General features: G+C 38.2%; 1 protein-coding gene across 19 annotated transcripts in view; it reads left to right on the top strand.

The window, feature by feature from the left end:
* Positions 1 to 21144, top strand: part of dlg1b (discs large MAGUK scaffold protein 1b) — a 90340-nt gene that overhangs the window by 33137 nt on the left and 36059 nt on the right. For 8 of the 19 annotated variants that reach the window (XM_073814949.1, XM_065275857.2, XM_065275865.2 and 5 more), the window contains 2 exons: positions 6544 to 6714; positions 10113 to 10226. In XM_073814949.1, the coding sequence (XP_073671050.1) occupies positions 6544 to 6714; positions 10113 to 10226 (285 nt within the window). Of the gene's footprint in view, positions 1 to 6543; positions 6715 to 10112; positions 10227 to 10798; positions 11778 to 21144 lie in introns of those variants that run through there. The other 11 variants (XM_065275874.2, XM_065275870.2, XM_065275869.2 and 8 more) reach the window with 4 other exon arrangements.

Raw genomic sequence — 21144 nt, 5'->3', positions numbered from 1 at the left:
ATGTGTTATGATCAAATTAAAGTTTGTGGGATTTTTTGCCATTTCATCCTACTGGCAAACATACAAAACAATCTGTTGTGTGTGTGTGTGTGTCTGTGGATGTTGGGATTACATGCAGAGATAGATGGTGTTGGCGCATTGAAACGTTTTATTGGGATTCCAGTCCTCAGTGCCGGAGTATCAGGTGTTTCCCAGAAAAGCCTCAGATTAAATAGTGAGCTGCCTAACTCAGTCACAAAGGGCCATGACTCAATAGCGAGTGGTTGTGGTTGCCAGGAGATCCTCCTCTTCATGTGCTCATCAGGGAAGACTGTGAGCTCTCCTCTTCTATCATGTGCTTCCTCCCGCACTAAACACCTACAATACAGTCTTAATGATAGGAATTCTTTATGCCAGTCTTACCGATGTTACCATTTATGGATGTTCAGGGAAAATTATATAACACAGCAGTATTGTTAGGGAAAGACTAAACCTCCCGAGCTCTGTGCACATGCTCTAAGAGAGAGGTGTGTTTTAAACACCCATACTGCTTTTTATTGTTGACAAGGCTTACTCACAGTGTTTGGTGTGGTTGCATTGCTTACGGTACATATAAAGAAACACTGTACTTGCAGTGTTTAGAGGAACTGTTTGGAAAATGGCATCCTGCTGGGTTCAGATGACTCAATATGCTGTTGGTAGTCATTGTCTTTATCTATCAAGGTGATTTATAGATGTATCAGTCTCATTTCAGTAGTCCCATTCTGGAATGCATACATTTTCACTTCCTCTGACATGCATATAAATTTCCTAATAAGGAGTCGTCTTTAATCATTTCATATCATCAGTTCAAGCTTGAATTACCTTCATGTTGTTGTTTGCATGTCAGCAGTCTCACCAAATAGTCATCCAGCCAAATAGAACAAAGATCTTTAGATATGCAGAAAAGTCGCACTATATGTCTAGCTTGACACCACATCCGAAAAATATTGTTTGTCACATGCATCTGCATGTATACGTTTCAAAAACCAGCTGCGACGAAATGGATATTCATGTCTTGTGACAGATCGACTGACTCACTTGAATAGACTGCTGTTGCCTGTAGGCTGCTGATAGGATTAAAGCAAAGATATTGGGTATAACAAGATTGAGGACTGCTATTACTGTGAATTGGTCGAAATGTAATGCTCAAAATGACTGGTCTAGCGACGGAAGTCCCGTATTCCGGTAAAAATACCCAATCGTCAAATGGATAAAGACTGCAGATTCTCTGGTGGAGGGGCTCTATCCACCTTATTTTTGACCTAAATGTGGGTCCCGCCATCTTTGAGCTCCTTTGTGTAAGACTTGTACGAAAGATACTGCTGCTGACTGTCAGATCGAGTGAAGCTTGATGTGTTGCCATAAAATCACAAACATGTCGATTCAAAATTTTACCTTAAAAGGTTAAAAACACAAAGTCTTTTCTATTCCATGTACGCATATTTGCGCATTGAAGACCCGTCACCCTCGAACAACAACACAAAATTATTGAAAATAGCCTATGTCTTCATATGATCTGTCAGGCTACTTCTTCATTTTATCCTCACACTGGTTTATACATGACAGGTGTAGTAAATATTTACCATAACTGTTTTTAATCATGTTTTATGCATGATCCCACCACAATGTTTTCTACCAGCTGGCTATTGAAATGGACGTCTCGCACAAAGAATGGAAATACGTCACATCACTTATTTCCGCGGTTGAAAATTAGGTGGATGCAGAATCTCGTGAGGTGCGGGTTTAAACCGCATGCTGCGGTGACAGAATTTTCCCACCGGTGGGCTTATAAATTTGCATGCAGACGTGCGCATTTTACTTTCACTTTTGAATTACGCAACTGTAACGAAAGTAAATGATTTAATTACAAGAGAATATCAAAACAACGGTGAAAGACGGTGTCGCGGTGGGCAAGTGATCTAATCGCGGCAAGCCTAATTCAATGACGCGGCAAGTTTAAGTTATTAATTATTAAATCGATCCTCTGAGTTACGGATCGATCTTTAGAAAATAATATGAAAATCGATTCAGAATCGGTGAATCGATTTTTTCAACACAGCCCTAATTTTAGCACGTGATTCAAGAGATACGGATCATAAGCCCCATTGACATTCATAGATGGATAAAAGAAAGAGAATGGGGCTCATGATCAGTTTGGTTTCAAACATTTCTCTAAATAACTTCCTTTGTGGTCATCAGAACAAAAAAAATGTGTACTGGTTTGTAACAACATGAGAGTGAGTAAATGATAACAGAATTTTTATTTTTGGGTGAACTATGCCTTTAAGTATAGATAGGAGTTAGTTTTGCATGACTGAAATGGCTTAGTGGCCACTTTTTCCAATTATGTTAAGTGAATATGCTTATAACTATGCTGTGAGATTAGGGCTGCACGATTCAAGCTAAAATGTGAATCCCGATTTTTTCCATGGGAATTGAGATCCCGATTCTCTCACCCGATTCTCTTTATTTTAACAAAAACATTTATTATGCACTTAACTAAAAAATGTGCTACAGGACTTTCAGTTATAATAACGTTTCTTAAAAGTCTCTTTTTCTTATTTTAGACCCCTTAAAATTTAGAATAATTTAAAATTTGTTAGCTGTTAAATTGCACCTGTGCTTTTTGTACTATCAAACTGGCCAACCTTAAAACTTTAAAAACACTAACGTTAAACCTTTAAAAGACTAAAAGATCAACATTTTGAGGCATCAGAGAGAAACGCAGACATGTAACAATGTTCCCCTCGTGCGAAAAACCCTTTCTAATGGGGAACGCAAAGAGGCCGTTTCTCAATGTGAAGGCTGCAGCCTCTCTGGAGGTCGCATTTCTAAACTGCGCATCATAAAGACTGTCTAATTTCAGAATATTAACAATTAACGTTATAAAGATGACTAATATTTTTAGTTAATAATAAATTGTTGAAGTATGTTAATGACTTGCGAATGTAATGCTCCGTTGACTCAAATGAACCAGGCTTGATGACGTATACAGCCTGCATGCGACCTCCTGAGGTTGCAGCCTTCCGATTTAGAAACGTCCGGAGCCTGAGGTAAATAATTTCCTTGCCTTTTTTCGAAACCAATGTTGTTGCATCTTCACTTTCTCCGTCGCCACCAGGATTTTCCACAGTGACACTCGTTTATCCTCTCTTTTTTGTGAAAATTGCCGCTCCAGATCCACCAAGTAAACAACTGTGTTTAGGTCTGCCGCCTTGTTATACGTCACGCGAGTGACAGCGGAACACCGCAAATGAGATGAGAGAGAGGAGAGAAACGATCGGGTCTGATTGGTGAATGAATAGGGTTTGGTTTTACCCTGTATGAGTGTGTGTTAGCAAGTTTGACTGATATTCTTGGGTTGTTGTAATGTAAATACGTGAACACTTGAACGCAGAAACTGAATACAGGGAAATACTGTAAATGCAAGTGAATCGCCGTCATTTAAAATGAAGATCACCTATATGTATGAATCGAGATCGTGATTCTTTTTCGATTAATCGTGCAGCCCTATGTGAGATTTATTTGATTCATTCATTCATATATGTCATTAAACTAAACATTTGCGTGAGTTTACAGTGCTAAATACAATTTGTTCTGCTTTCCAATATGTAGACTACTTGGCTATTAATTTTTCAGTGACTGTTTTAATGGTTTTCTTAAAAAATGCAGTCTAGTGTATTGACCTATTGAAGAGCAAGGTATATACTGGCATTACCTAGACGTTACAGACACATATTACCAAGCAAATGCAAATGCGCCTACAGATTATACATCATGCAAATGGACACAGCTGAGTGAGTGAACCGGTCCAGCCTGGTGTCAGCTTTAAATAAGACCGGTTGAATCATAGGCTTACCTACAGTACAGTGAGTAGTAGTCAGTGTCGGATAAACCTGTTGCCATGGCAACTGTGGCCCTCCTCCGCCTCTGTGGAAAAGACTCATCAGAAACCTTTCTGTGTAAGCATATACTCTATTACAGAGACAGGGGAACCAGTACTGAGTATTCACTCCTTGAAAATACACTACTGTAAGGGAATGTGTTGAATGTGTTTGGGTCTAGTTTTCTGCCAAATTCAAAACATAAAAACATTTTTTGATATTTTGCTTGTGGGAAATCTTTATCAACATAACTTGCTAAAAAGCCATTGGAACCATTTAATCTTGTCTTTTTGTTTTGCTTTACTTTGTTTTGCTTTGTTTCCTTACATTTCATTACTGCTTTTTATTTAACAGCTTTTGACATTTGAACAAATGTGACCCATGCTGGCAAAATGAGTCGGAATACGCATGGTCTAATTTTAAACTACAGGTGAAAGCAAGTATAAATGTCGATTTTGGTAGAAATTGAGATTTTCCCAAAAATAAGTACATTAAGCCCTCGTATAGTGATCCCATAGTCATTATACATATAAAAAGATCTTGATTTGTACTTTTTTGAGAAGTGCACCGTTTTAAATGCATAATCTAATACAAAGATGCGTGCATCCATATGCACGTCTAACATTTTGGTTTCTTGCAGGAATTAGAAAATAAAGTGCAGGACTTGCTTCATGTTTAAAGATTTATCAAGAAGGATAAAGTTCGGAACCTGATTGATGTTAAAAGAGTTATTGAAGGCGGCAAGACTTGAAAGCGATCTTCCTCGCACTGACTGACTGTGCATTCACACCGCCAACTGCGACAGCATCAATTAAAACTCTCGCTGCCCTGCCAACAACGCTAAAGAAAAAGTGTAGTGGACGCACTGATGCTCGAATGCATTATCTGAACTCCTCTCAAATGGAGGTTTCTGCCTTTCGGTTGGTTGCCGCAGAACGTTTACGCTTTCCGTTTGGTTTCCAAATTGTGTCATAGCTCATTACCATAAAGTTGAACTGATTTCAACTCTCTTCGACGCTCACACCATACATGACGTGCCGGGCCACTGCTCGCCGCCGGCTTTTATTGAAAATGATTGCACAGTGATAGATCAGAAGCATGCACACAAATGCGTGAGCGTACTACCCCGATATATATACACAGAGAATTACAGTTTAAAAAATCTATTTTGACAAGATATCATGCAGAAATAATCTGTTATAGCTTAAGTAAATTTTTGTTAACTGTGGGCGAAAATATCTGACGTGTTGCATTATATAATATAATGCTACACATCAGATATTTTCGCCCACAGTTAACCAAAAATGTATAATATAATATAATATAATATAATATAATTTATATTAGATTTATATTAAAGCTGTCTATCTTAATGCCAATCAAACAATAAAAGAATGAAAAAAGGTTTACATATATTTTCCCTATAGATATTGTTTTTACTTCATGTGTGCCAAATTTATTAGTTTAACCAGTGATTTTAAGGTATGGATGTTGTAATTTTTGTTTTTTAACCTTCAAAAATCTTTTTTTGTTTTTTTTCGATTTTTCTGATATTTGACTTTGCACACTAGCCGTTTCTCAATATGTGTTCTTGTCTGTACTTGTGTTCTTGTGGACTTGTGAAACGTCATCAGTCGCGGCCCAAGTACTGTTCCAATTCAAAGTTCGCATCAAGCCCAAGTTCACATAAAATCCCCGGATGTGTTCTTGATCCGCCCATTTTATCGAGGATGCATCAGAGGAGACTTGTGTGGACTTATGACAGCGAAGTTTCCCAGAATGCATTTCGCGTCAGGAGTTCGTTCTTCCGAGTCTGAACTTGCAAGTTCGAACTACGAAGGACACAAGTCCGAGTTCGGCGTACTTGGTTTTGAGAAACGGCTACTATTAACTTCAAACAGGTCAAACGCTGTCATTTTTGTCCCAGATTCCAACAAATCATACATAATTTTAGTGTCAAAATGAAAATAACCAATTAATTTGCTTATTCCGATTAGGGCAGTCGTAGCATATTCGTGCCGTAACCCGGGAGTTGCCGGTTCGAGTCTCACATCCAGAAGGTTGCGACTGTGGTGCCCTTGAGCAATTGCTCCCTGAGCGCTGTAGGGATATCTGCCCACTGCTGTGTGTGTGTGTGTTCATAACTTGCAGTGCGTGTGTTCAACATTCACTGGGATGGGTTAAATGCAGTAAATGTTTCCAGTATGTGTTCCATTCTTGACAAAACATGTCACTTTCACTTTCAATTTGCCAGCACAGGTCAATGATTTCTTGTTTACAGCATCTGAAAAAGTTGCAGTAGTTTTGCTGTGCATATCCCTGCTGCTGTCAGTATTAGCGAAACAGCTTGTTGACACCTCCACTGCCATCAAGTCAGTCATATAGATGCTTCTAGGCATCTTTACCTTCAGTCAGATTACCATAAATTTTAGGAATACAGTACCTCCTGTCCCTTAAACCGAAACTCCTTCATAAAGCGTGTTGTACTTGTTATTTAAATAATACATGCTTACAAAACTGCAAAACTGCGCTCCCCCAGTTTGAGAACCACTGTGTTAGACTGTCAAGAAAAAACTCTCCAACGCAATATTAAATTCTTATATTTTAGTTGTCTTATCAGACTTGTCTCTTGTCTCAGCAGAAGTACAAGCAGCAGGATGAAGACACAGGATCTCCACAGGAGCAAAGCTCATCCCAGCTCACTGATGAGGCTCCTGGTCCAGAGCTCGTCCAAGTGGCAGAGAAAAGCCTCTCCCAGATTGAGAATGTTCACGGCTATGTGGCACAGGCACATATCTCCCCAATGAAGGTAAGCCCTGCATGTCTTGGAATCTGGGTTTGTTGATCAGTGTTCCTGTTTGACATGTGCCATGTTGTCAATTACCTTGTTGTCTAAATTCTTATTTGCCATGCTGTCTTAACTCCGTGTGGCTCTGTCTCTCTCTCTCTCTCTCTCTCTCTCTCTCTGTCTCTCTGTCTCTCTCTCTGACATGCACACAAACATGCACACAAACACGCACACAAACACGTTTTAGAATGGCTTTCCTTTAATCTACCACCATAGTACTGTTTTTATACAGTTAGGCATTTTTCAAAATTATCAATCAGAATAATTGTGTTTGACAGAAGCACTTTATATGATTTTTAATGACTCTTAAGCAAGAATCTTTTACTAAACTTCGTTTCAGTGGGAATCCCGTTATTACTGTGCAAAATACTCCAACAGGGGTTTGCGGAGACCACAGGCTGATTCATAATCTGTTGTAGTTCACAATAGACATCCAATGAGACAAGTTATGACAGACTATCATAATTGATATGAAGACAAATGTCCACCCCTTTTCTAAATGGGGAATTCATTTGTTAGGTGTACCATATGATGTTTACTGTATGCTGTGTTTTATACCTGAACACTGATTTTATCAGATTACAGTCCGGCTGATATCACATTGTGAATATCAAATTAATTCTAATGCTCTTTTTGGCCATGTTGACTCAAGTTTTTTAAGGATTTTACCAGTAGTCCAGTTTTTTACCTGCTCTTAGTGCAATGTGACATTAATAGCATCTCTAATTGCAAAGTAGTTCTCTATCCATTAAATTAAGTGATTCATTAATTTGTTTGTGTCACTCAGCAATAGTGCCTGAGGGGCATTTTACATGCCAGCATATAAATAAAAGTGCTGTTCATTACTATTTATTGTATGTATTGATGCATATAATTATGCATAAGATTTTTTTTTTAATTTTTAAGAATTTTTCAAGCAGGTACAAATGTATTGAAATACATATTGAATATTGTCAAAAAACTGGCAAAACATCAAGATTGCTTTTGTTCAATCTGAATCACCCAGCCCTCCTAAACCAGTGTCTCACAGTGTGAAACCCTTTTTGTTCATGATTTAATGAGAATCCAGAGCCAGTGTGCATTAACTGTTATTGTTTTTTTATTTTTTATTTATGTGAATTTGCTTAGCCTTTTGTTTTCTCATGGCTGACTGGAAACTAGCAGAGTTACTGTGTCTAGACAGAGGGTGAATATTCAGGGCAGGAATTAGTACATACGTGTGAACATTTACAAGCGTTGGTCCTGTGCCTGTTGTGTTTCTCTGCAGTCTTTAGATTTATGAGCTCCCAGCTTCCCCTCAGTCCTGATCGTAGTGTATGCCAGCAGCACATACACAGATGACAAATAATGCCTGCCAGTGCCACGCCACTTACAACCTTCACTTATAACCTTCACCTCCTCACAACGTAAATTTATACTTTTTATTTTTCCTGCCCTCATCACAAACCGTCATCCGTATTAGACACATCCTCATTATAACAGTACAGTTACGATCCCCGATTGTTGTCAGAGTCACTTTAGTATCTCCTCAGTTTTTAAATAGCATCTTCAACCTGAGCTCAACTATACTGTCCCCCAGATAAATGATAAGTTTGTTTTATATTGGTCTCCCTAATTTTGTTTACATCATCCCTGTCATTTAACTATAGCTGTTCTTGTAGGTTAACTGATAGATTATGCCACTGTTCAAACCCAGGGAATGATGTCAAACTGATAAAATATATTGAATGCTATCTAACTCGCTTTGTATTAACAATAGGTAAATGTGTAAATTAATCGACAAACTATAACTGAAAACATAAATACTGTTTTATTTACTAATTTCGAAGAATTTAAATGTTAAAGGGACACTCCAATTTTTTCCAGCTCCCCTACAGTTAAACATTAGATTTTTACCATTTTGGAATCCATTCAGTTGATCTTTAGCATAGCTTAGCATAATTCATTGCATATGATTAGACCATTAGCATCGCGCAAAAAAATAACCAAAGGTAGTTACATCGTGTACTAAGAACAACGTAAATTTAAAGGTGCAATTTTTCTAGGCAGATATGTCCAGGAACTATACTCTCATTCTGGCATAATAATCAGGGACTTTGCTGATGTAACATGGCTGCAGGAGGCAGAATGATATTACGCAGCTCCAGAAAATAGTCCCCTGCTATTGAAAGTAACCAAGGGGACTATTTTTGGGCAGTGCGTAATATCACTACGCCTGCTGCAGTCATGTTATAGCGGCAAAGTCCTTGATTATTACGCCAGAATGAGAGTATAGTACCTAGTCATATCGGCCTAGAAAATCGCAACTTTTAATTTTCCGTCAGTCTTAGTACAGAATGTAACTACAGAAGAGTCCAGTTTTAAGTAGGAAAAATATTGACACTCTTTGGTTATTTTTTAGTCTAATCAGATTTAATGGATTATGCTAAGCTATGCTAAAAGTGGTACCGCCAGACCCGGAGATCAGCTGAATGGATTCCAAAACGGTAAAAATCAAATGTTTAACTTTAGGGTATCTGGAAAATTAGCATATTTTCAAAAAAGTGGAGTGTCTCTTTAAGTATTGACTTCCAAGGACATCTGGGACAAACACGTCGTCTTTCCCTGTAGCCGAGTCAGATTGATAAAACACCTGAGGTGGAAATTTAAGCTGAATATATTCACATAGCTGTTAGTTACAGACTGGAAGCTAATGTCACTCCTAGTGATTAATTACCTGCCATTGTAATTTGTACAAGACAAATTGATAGAATTCTTTGTGTGTGAAAATGTTCTCATTTGTTAATGCTTTCACTTCACCACTGACAGCAATGGTGGTTTCTATTGCCACCTTGTGTTTCACTGAATTCATTGCATGTACTGATGGCTCTAGATCTTGTAAATGGTGTTGTGTCACCACCATAAGACGTTTGTTATAGTAACATTGTCCTGACCCATTTAAGTATGTTCATATATTAATGTATTTCACCCTGATGCTTTTGCATGTCAAAACAGACATCATAGTCCCCACAGTTGCCATTTGCTATTAACGTTGCCATCCTGTATATTAAAAATCTGTGATCCATTAACATTAGTGTTTTTATCATACCACTCTGCGTTTTACTTACCTTGAGATTGTGTTTCAATACCTGGTGAGCTGCCTACCTAGACGGCATTTTTGCTTATCATTGCTGTGCTTGAGCATCAAAGGGATGCATTTTAGGTTTCATGATACCCAAAAATGTTGACTAGGTAGGCAGCCTACTAGGTTTTAAAAAAAGACCCTTATTGTTTTAATGATGTAACCATTTATCCATAAGCACTTTTAACCCTTAGTCAAGCCTGTATTGTAATACGCTGAGTTCAATGCTCTTCTGTAGGTTGAGTCGCTGGAATGCATCTTCGATGGGCCGTCTACTATAGTGAATGAGGAGAGTTCTCCTCCACATACTCCCCTCTCCAACCCGTACCCTCAAAGTCCTGTGACCGTCCAGGTAACAGTCACACCTCCAACATGGCAAGCGGCATTTGCCATCTAAATGTGCTTCTGCTATAGTTAAGAAAAGCCAAACTGCAGCTTGCCAATTCTGTGTTTGTCAAGTGGCTGTTAGTCATGTGCGGTCTAGTGTTGGTCATCTCCATGCAATTAACGTAGTAGTCGGTGCAGCTTTTCAATGTTTCATGATTAGTTTCAAATCTTTTATCAGGCTTAATGCAAGCGCTACAGTATGGTATGGTTTTTAAAAATGCATGTACCCTTGTTTCCTTCCTGTTGTATTTATAAAATAATTAGATTTGATTGGTGCATGAGTCGTCTAGAATCGACATAGCTATTTGAAAGCCTATATTAAATGCAACAGTTGTTTGGCTGCGTGTGTGGAGGTGGTACCTGTTGATGCTGCATTCTCCTGGTGCATGCTGTCATGCTGTGATTCCTGAAATAATTCTGTATTCTCAAAAAGGTTTTTGCTTTTTTAGGATTTATTATGGATTTTGGGTAAAGATAGAATTACGTTGGCATATGCAGTCTTACAAATGGTTTGTAATTTTTTGCCCCACGCATTTATAAGAAGCAGGTGTTGGTATGGATTCGAGGCAGGGCTGTGTCCTTCAGTCACTTTTCTCATACAAATCACGAGCCTTCTGCCTCTCATTTCTCGTCTGTGACGTCAGTCCCAATATATCTCCCTGTTAGCCAAACTTGAACGGGTTGATCACACATTAAGGAAAACATCAGGAGAGCGCGTCACATGCGAAGAGGTGGAGGTCCCCTGGAATCTACCGCACCAGAGAGGAATTTCCACAGGAGCCAATGCTAGCCTGCTTCATCTGCGAAGCAGTGTGAAAACGGGGAAGGTCGACGCTGCCGAGTGATAAAAGAGAGGACGACACATTCATACGGCACAGGAGCCGTTTATCAGAGGCATAGTGTTGGACGGCTCTCTGCGTCGCAAGCCTCTGGACTTATTTCATTTAAGCAGAGTCAGTGCTAGCCGAGCCAAGAAGCCAGTCTCGCACTCTTACTGAGCTTCCTGCTGAGTCATTTTGAGCTGGAAGAGGCGAACACGGGCACCTGCAGCCGTTTGCGCTGAGCTCACATCCCATCACTGCACAGCCACGATCGGATCGGCGTGCCAGGAACTGCATCAGCCTCAGCAGTGAGGGAGAGAGAGGGAGAGGAAGAAGGTGAATCGTGTTAGGGGGCTGCAGAGATTGTGAAGCACTTTAATTCTGCTGCAGTTTGCATGCGTCAGGCAGCTTCTGCCTCTCTGTGTGTCGCAGCTCTTTGCTGATAACTCTACCTTATGTTTTTGTCGCCGGCACGCGCCATGCGCAGATACTGGCTTTGAGATGCCTGCTTGAGAAGAGGTGGAAGAGGGGCAGGTCGCTATAGTTGGGAAACGTTCGCTATATCACCGGAGCGTGAACCCCACACGCACCAACCTCAGCCCATAATGCTCAATTCGGTGTGGTATGCAAAAAAGATGGGTCGGCGGATCATGGGAACCCTCAGGAGAACCAAGAGGCGGCGTCTGCACTTGTTGGTAGGTGTGGAACTCTGCAACAGGAAACACTCAGATAGCTACGTGCCAGTCACTGCGCTGAGAACAATAGTGGCTTTCAGTAAAAAAATTAAAGATAGATGCTTAAACCTTGTTTTCCACCCAGACATAAGTTAGTTTATTTTGCAATATATATATATATATATTTGATAATATTTGTTAAACATATGCAAGTGCATGTCTGTGTTGTAGTAGTTGTCACATCAGTCTGTGTAGTGTAAGGTTTTCTCGAATACTAAAAAGATTGACAGGAGCATATAAAGCACCATAATGCTGTTTGCTTTGATGGGCAGAGGTGCGTCACTTTTTTGGTGATACGTCATGGATCTTTAAAGGCATTGATTGACATGCTGTCTTGTAAGGCCTCACTAAGGTGCTTTGCTTTGTAAAACAAACAAGCCGTCTTCTGTTACATTGCGGTAGTCACCTGTGTGCGTGTGATCTCTACGTCTATTTCAATGAGAAAATTTTAAAACACATATCTTGTCTCTCTGCTGCCTGGCAACCTGCGTGCCTCTGTCATGCAGCATTGCTCACAGTTGCTTTACACAGGGTGCGAGCTGCACGAAGCGTGCGGGGTACAGATGTGAATAGCAGCGGTGCTTTGCCACAGATGCAATCATTGTTGTTTTAACATGCTAGAATGCTGAGCGTCATTTTACTAGTCCGATTTACTGTGATGGTCCCTAGTCGCTAAATGATGCATGTAATTTGTTATCAAATGCATGTTGGATGTGCGATTTCCCCTGATAGCTTGACATGTTGCTGTGTATTTGGAAATGTTGATGGCTTGTTTATGTGTATGTACATGTAAATAGAACCTTGCATAAATACTTAATCGTTCTGTTGTAGTAGCTCTTAAGTTTACACAGATAAACAATTGCCTACATTTGGTTGTTACATTTGATTTATTCAAATAACCCAAACACAATCCATTATTTGGATATAAACAACCAATCGTTTTAAATAATTTAAAGGGTAGTTCAACCAAAAATGAAAATTGTTTCATCATTTACTCACCTTCATGTTGTTCTAAACCTGTACGAGTTTCTTTTTTCTTTTGAACACAACAGAATATATTTTAATAAATGATGGTTGATGACTTGATTGAATCTGTATTGTACCTATGGCTGTCACAATTATGAAATTGGGCTGGCGGTTAATTGTCTAATAAATTGTAAGGGTTATGACGATTAATTTGTTTGTTTTTTTCCCATGAAAAATTCACACATTATTGTGAATTTTTTTAATTTTATCTTTATATAAATATTATAAATATTAATACACATAACACATATTTAAAAGAAATTATTTTCATAAAAATCTGAAATCCTGATAAAAAGTTAACACAATGGAGTGTCTGAAAAAGAAAACTGAAAATAAAAATGCAATCAAAATAAACTATATCAGAACAGGCCTTTAATGTTAGCCAATCCTACTAAGGTAATATTAGTACTGGACCACATGCCTATAGTGCCTGCAAAAAAAAATCAATTCCTGCAGCTCCCCCTTGTGTTTTTTAGAGAGATGTGCAATCATTGCGGTGATCTGAAATCATTGCGATGAGGTCAAACAATCGCGATGAGGCAATTATTTAATCATTATGACAGCCCTAATTGTACCATTTAGGCACTGCCTGGAAAAGGATGTCTGCTCAAATGACTTTTTTATTAGACTCTTTCTGATTAAATATTTTAGCTCTTTTTACAGCCACAACTGACATGTATTCAAGTTAGAATCATGTATGGCAAATAGTACTTTGGGTTTGATGGATTGGGTGTTTTTCTTGATAAAAGTAATTCATGATGCTTAGTTTTGGGTTAGATCATCATTAGTAGCATTTCATGCAAACTATTTTTATCGAAAGACAACATCTGTCCATGTTGTCAATGGCTATGGCAACATCTGGGGATCCTGACTTTGCTTTCAACATCTATTGAGATGCTGACCATGAGCCTGACCTTGTCAATAGCTGGCCTAATTTGTGTGCCATTGTGTGGTCTATGAAAGATTTGAAAACAGATATCCCACGCTTGGTGCCCATTCTATTGGTAGAACGTCAAACTGTCGAGGGACCAAAGCTTGCTGTTTCATTTGCATTAGCACCTTCTTTTTATTTTATTTTTTAAACTTATAAACAGTTAAATTCATCTGTTATCTTCTGTCTATGTAACCAAGGAGTTCCTGTACCATTCAGTCTAATTGTCAATTATCAATGTGACGGGATGGCTTGGTTCTGCTCTAAATGGGTTTTGCAGGGATGATGTTAGACATGCACACAGTGGGTTCAGAGGTAATTTGCAATGTATTATTGATGTCCTGCCATTTCTTTTGGCATCTTTAGCATTGTAGTTTTGGATTCCATTCTGCTCTCTGAATTAATAGTTAAAGCAAAATCCAGACAATTTTCCAGCTGATTCAATAGCGTTTACGTGGTTACGCGAGGGTATGCCACACTATCATCGAGCTAACATGGTGTTGACACCCAATTGAAAATGTTTGCGTACCATCCAGCTCTAGTGCACTAATGAATATGTCAACAGATGAAGCTGAAGGGTCTGTTTACTGTGGCTTCTGGTGTGAGACAGGGGACCGGAGCCTGCATGGGAAATCCTGCTGGTTCTTTTAGATGTGCAAGCAGTTGCCATGGCTTTAAGTTCCCAGGGGAGTGGAGGCAGTGCCTGGTGACAAAATCAGCCAACTCATCCGGCACCTGTGGCACATCTACAGGACTGTTGAACAAGAAGAGCTTCCTTCCGACTGGGTGCTTTATCAGAATTACATCCGCAAGAAATGGTAATCCATATGATCCGACCCTAAGGAATTCTGTGTTTCTGGACAACCTCTGTTTATGCTTTTTGTAGTTATTGTTCATTAATGGACATTTTTAAAAATGAATGAGAGATTGAACTTTTTTAAATGAAGCTTACATATTATACATGTTTTATGTAAATACAGTTTTTCACTTCTTAGCATCAATTTTTTTAACGCTCACAAGCATTGATAGGGCAGAGTGACATTTCCAATTGGTCCTGGACAGGCAGCTGTTAATCATTTGATGGCCTTCAAATGTAGCATCTTGGAGGATTGGACAGATGGCTTTGCCGAAACAAAGTAGTACCAGCCAGCACACATAATTTGTCCAGCATCTTTGAGTCTTTTTCCCCATCTACCCATGGCTGACGAAAGGGCTTAAAATATTCATTTTTTTCTTTCCTTGGAATGTATTTTCGTCCGCATCTCTTCCGCTACCGTGCTGGATGGTTGTTACAGTTTTGCAGAGCAAGACTTGGATGGACTGAAGATCCAGGGGTCATGAGTACACAACATACTCGAGGCTTTGCTCAGATGAAAACTCCTGATATGCCCAGCACAGGAAAACGCACTCCTAATTAAGGAAGTTGTTTGGAAACGCTTTTAGACTCCGGCTCAATTTGTTTTCCGGTCTTTGTCATCGTCACGCTCCTGAGAGGTCACTGGTGCATCCATCGTTCATACGCAGCAATGAACTACATCTTCGGTGGAAACACACCGTATTCCAGGGGCAGTCGTGGCAGCAGTACCAATTCGGTCCATGGTAGCTCTGCTGGACCCAGGCTTAGGCAGTGGTCCATACGTAGTTCCTCTGAAGAAACTGCAAAACAGACCCCATCCCGCTGGCGTCGGTTGATTGCTACCCTCACCCACCTCAACACCTTCACCGACTGCATCATAGCTAGACCTAGTTCGGTAAGTTCTGCAGTCCACTCAAAAGGTGCCAAAAGGAGAATAGGTGCTTAAAAGGAGAATATAGAAATTATTAAGTGATAGATAATTGTAGCTTTGCGGTTCCCAATTTATATTGTGTTACAGTAACAGTACTTATGTTATAGTTGAGGTGGCATTTTAGTTTGTTTTTTATTTGCTTCCTGTGAAATATAAAGCCTTTAATATTTTTGAATGTTAATACTTTCTGAAGATGTAATTTAATATTGATTGCCACAAGACGTTATAAAGTTACAAACTAGTCAGAATGTGAAACTCACTTTGTGAGTATGCCCTTACTGTAAAACTAACTGCAAACTGCACCTAATGCAATCTCATAAAACAGTATTTTAAATGTAGAAGATGAATAACAGTCTCCAAAGCATGGGAACACAACACCATTTTAGAAATCAACTTCTAAAAAGTTTCTTCTTATACTTCAAAGTAACCTCAAATATTTTTCAAGGAAAGGTTTGACATTATATATTTTATGTGATAAATTATATATATATATATATATATATATATATATATATATATATAGATATAGATATAGATATAGATATAGATATAGATATAGATATAGATATAAATCTGCAATAGGGTCGGATATTAATGATTTCTCATGAAGTCTGCAAAGACTTCAGGTTCTTTTTTCACTTTTATACCAAAAGCAAAAAAAAAGAAATAAAATTTTAAATAAAATAATGCCTTTAATTAGGGTTATTCCCGTATTTAAAAATTTTCCATGACAGTTACACTTTTTCAGAATAGTTTTTCTGGTAACACTTTATAATAAGGTTTTGTTAATACATTAACTAATGTTAAGTAGTGCTGCCTCACGGTAATTCGCGACTAATCATTTGCAGAATAAAAGTTTTGTTTACATAATATATGTGGGTGTAATGTGTATAATAATTATGTAAAAACACACACACACGCACACATATATAATAAAGAAACATTTGCATGTGTTATACATGTTTATATTTTAAAATAATTTATAGTACATATAAATATCAATATTTATTAAATAAATATATTTATTTCTTAAAATTATACATGTATGTGTGTGTATTTATATATACATAATTATTATACACAGTACACACACATAAATTATGTAAACAAAAACTTTATTAGGCAGCACTAATATGAACCTTATTGTAAAGTGTTAAGAGTTTTTTCTTTCGATTTTTTGGTAGGGGGTGAAATATGACGTAGACACAGAGGTTCTTGAGGTTTACCAGCATGCGAAAAATGAAATAAATGAATTAGTAATAATAAAATGAATAAGAAATAATTAAATTATAGACATTTATTTAAATATAACTACCTTTTCGGCTACAGTCTTTAATGAAAATGTGTGCATCAAAGCACAATTGTGAAAGTGCTTTGTGTGTCCAGTAGGGGGAACTGGAGTCGCATTTTTAGATGTCAGGACTTTACATTAGCAAGACACTGTCACATGGGCAGTTGTGTGTGTGTGTCTGTGTGTGAGTTGGCACTGTAAAACTTACATTATTTAACAAAGGTTTAACCTGCAGATTGTTTGGAAGTTCATAAGAGCTGACATGCATACTGCTCTAAATGCTGAAGCTGTTCTTATTAACAGCCTGGCAGACTCGGGCTCATCAATTGAAATCCACTTATAAAATCAGCTTCCAATCCAATCACTCGAGTTGTCATGTCAACGCAGCTCCTCTAGGCCATTTTGTATAATTTATCTATTTGTAATACTCCCAGAGGACAGATTCTTTGGATTTATACACTATGGCAAGCCATCTGTTAAAGGAGTGTTCATACAGTATGTAATATGCATTAGTTTTTATGTATTCATTTTTCTTTCTATTGCGTGCCCTAAATCAAAAATGAAACTATTTGCACGTTTCAATCATCAAAATCTAATGCTAACCTTAATACCGTTGGACATCCCCACAATGTTGTTGCCATGCCAACTTAGGAAACCTATTTTGCTATAAATATCCCTTTAATGACACATCTATGGATATATAGGTGACGAGCTGTTTACTATATGGATCTTCCTCATGCTAGAGTACAAACGCTCTCTGCGTATTGGCTTGGTGGCTTTGTGTGTGAATCGGAGCTCAGCATTGATTATTCATGCCAGGAAAAAGCCCCTCCACGCCTGATGGCTGTGCTCATTGGAGCTCTCTAATTGGCATGAGAATGTGAAGAGATAAGAGGAAGGGTGATTGAGAGACGCAGAAAGCGAGAGGATCGACGTGCACATGACAGTCTGCACTGAATTTCCCCCCACTCGTTTGTTGCCAAGCGGATCTGGTTTTTGAAAAATTGGACGCTTCGTCTTCACGTTTTGTCCACGTGCCGAACATGACAACCTTCTACTCTGGCCACGAGTATGCTGGCCGAAGAGCACAAAGCTCGGAGAGGTCAGTTCACGAGAAGAGGAACGTCTCGCATCCGCTAGGGACCGTTAGACAGAGTGCGCTTCCCACTTCAATCCTCAAGCAACCGCATCTCCAGAAGATGGTCACCCAGGAGGGCTTCATCCACCCAGCTGGCTACAGCTCCTGCACCCTGCCCTCAAACTTAAAGACAAGGACCAGGTTCCTTGATTTTCATGATAGTGTGAATAAAAGCAAGAGCACCGCTAAAGCGGGCGGGCCAGTGGAGAGGTTTTCTGGCACTCTCTGGACCTCTGTGTCATTTGATAAGGTATGTTAGAAAAGCTGAATTGTTTTTGGACCACCTCTTCTTTGACTGTTATGTCAGGATGCTTTTCTGAAGTCTGTGGTATTGTCAATGGTTATATATGGGTTTATGGTCAAGACCAGGATTATGTTGACTAGAGTTGTCGTTATAGTGGTCGTGCTGATGTTGTTGTCTTCCACTGCTTGGTGTCATTCACTTTTGGCTTCTCATGTGTAGATGTATTGTTTTTCCATGTAAAATTCTTTTAAAGCAATTAATCCCACAATTAAAGGTCTGTAGTGGATGGGAAAAGTGGGACTCCAGTCGATGCTATTGACAAGCTCTTATTTCAGTCTCTGTGCAGACAGTGCGTTTGTGATTTAAGTACCTCAACAATCAGCATGCCCACATTGTGCATGCTGTGGACAGAAGAACTAAATTCTTGAACCAGGGTTCAAAATTAACTTTTTCCCCAAATTTAAAAGTCAGGAGCAACAGCAAAAATTAAGGAGCATACATTAAAACTACACTCTCAGAAATAAAGGTACATAAGTTGGGACAGTACCCTTTCAAAAAGGTACACTTTTGTACCCAAAGAGTGCCTATTAGTACTTCTAAGGTACATATTGGTAGTTCAAAGAAAGATACATATTTATACCTAAATGGTACATATTTGGACCTTTTTTTAAAGGGTACTGCTCAAGTGAACGTTTTTGTACCTTTATTTTTGACGGTGTATAGGAGCAGCACAACATCATCATCCTGAAGTTTTAAAGCTTGAACAATCAAATAGTTATTTACCACACACTTGACTTGTGCTTGTCCCATTTAAACAAGCTCTGATGCTTAAAAGGTGTAGATTCATGGGACCCTATAAAAACATTTAATGTTACTTTAAATAATTTATTTTGAATTTAGTTATTCAGTTATATTTTCTGTTTACATTTTTATGGATTCTGTATTTTTACTTTTCGTTTTCTTTAATGGTTCTTTACATTTCACTTATCAAACAGCATGTTTAATAAACGGATGTTAATTCGTAATGAATACATTTGTAAAATGTAATAATTTATCTTTTATCTAAAATAATCGAAAAGTGCTGCATAAAAAAACTTTGTTTTACTTAAAAAAGAAAGTACAAATATTTTGAGTGTGATTTATATTACATAAGAAATAAAAATAATTTAAAATCATAAATATTTTAAAACTTTACTATACAATAGTAACGTATTTCTCTAAACTTCCTTATGTTCATCTGAATTTTATTTTGATGGACTGTCACTGCGTAATTGACGATTGCATTTCTCAATGAAACAATGAAGTCTGTGTGAATTCTGACAGCAGCTCTGAATATAAACTAAAAACAACACAAAACTGAGTCATCCGTGTAAAGTTTCATTGGTCTCTGTGAGAGTTATTCCAAAATTAAAAATGCCACAGTATATGTGAACATTTCGTAAAGAAATTAAAACCGGTCGCACCACAACAATCATTTGCACTTGCACAAACGCTCCCAAATATATTTTGAGTTTGCGCCAATTAAATTTCTGGAGCATGTGCGACCAAAATGGTCACAATTTGGAGCCCTGTAAACAATTAAAATGTGTAACATCCTTCGTAAGGGCGTCATGCTCTTCTGCTGCATTGCAAAACCGACATATTCCAATTTTGAAATATTACCATGCCTCCACATGCTCTTCAAGAAATTAGTTATTACTATACAGCTGATGTTGTTTTGCATAAAACTGCATTAGTAAAAATGTTGGTTTTCATGTATTTCAAAGGGATTCCTTTATTTGTTCCAGGCTTTCTGTGAAAGTGTCTGTGTATTCAACAGAGAATTAAAACGTGTAGTAGTTATATACAGATAGCTCAAAATCAAGTATAGATAAACTTCAAACCATGATTGAGGGTGAGAAACCCTTCAAGCTTTCTTCCAGATGGATTTACTGTAAAGTTAATTGCGAAATCTGCATACTGTACTTCAACGGCTGTGAACTGCCTGTGGTCTCAGTGGGGGTTGATGTGACGTGCACTCAGGGAGGGGGGCTTGGAGTTTCTCTTTTCACTGGCAGTGTGTAATGTGGACATCTGCCCTATCATACTGTTACAATATGTGTCTTCATGACCATGAGTTTGTAGAGAAAGCGTTTGCCTCGTGCCATCACACAGTTCAGTAAACAAGCAGCAGGAGTTGTTTCACGCTCCAAGGCTACCAATGTACAATAGGTGTTTACATTTATGCATATATTCATGTCATGATTAAAGTGGGTGACCTGACTTTATGCAGCATACTTTAGAAAGCTTAAAGTGATGGTTCTCCAAAAATGAATGAACAACATTAACACACCCTCATGTTGTTTTAAACCTGTGTGAGTTTCTTTCATCTGTTAAACAATAACAATATCTTTTGGTAAATGATGGTAAGCACACAGTTGACTGCACCCATTGTCTTCCATAGTACCACATGGAATGGTATTCAACCACATTCTCATTTACATGTTCATTTCTATTTTCCATCCTTCTTATATTCTTTAAAGGGACATTCCACTTTTTTGAAAATATGCTCATTTTCCAGCTCTCCTAGAGTTAAACATTTGACTTTTATCGTTTTGATATCCATTCAGTTGATTTCCGGGTCTGGCGCTACCATTTTAGCATAGCTTAGCATAATTCATAGAATCTTATTAGACCATTAGCAGCATCGCGTTGAATAATAACCAAAGAGTATTTTTCTTATTGACAGTGCCTGAAAATAGTCCCCTGCTATTGAAAGTAACCAAGTGGACTATTTTCAGGCAGTGCGTAATATCAATGCACCTTGGTACAGCAGCAAAGTCCTTGAGTATTATGCCAAAATGAGAGTATAGTTCCTAGTCATATCGGCCTAGAAAATTGCAACTTTTAATTTTCCGTTGGCCTTGGTACG

This window comes from Paramisgurnus dabryanus, chromosome 6, assembly GCF_030506205.2.
Source record: "Paramisgurnus dabryanus chromosome 6, PD_genome_1.1, whole genome shotgun sequence".
NCBI classification, from domain to species: domain Eukaryota; kingdom Metazoa; phylum Chordata; class Actinopteri; order Cypriniformes; family Cobitidae; genus Paramisgurnus; species Paramisgurnus dabryanus.
Note: the sequence above shows the minus strand (reverse complement) of the source record. Positions and strands in the feature narration are given on the sequence as shown.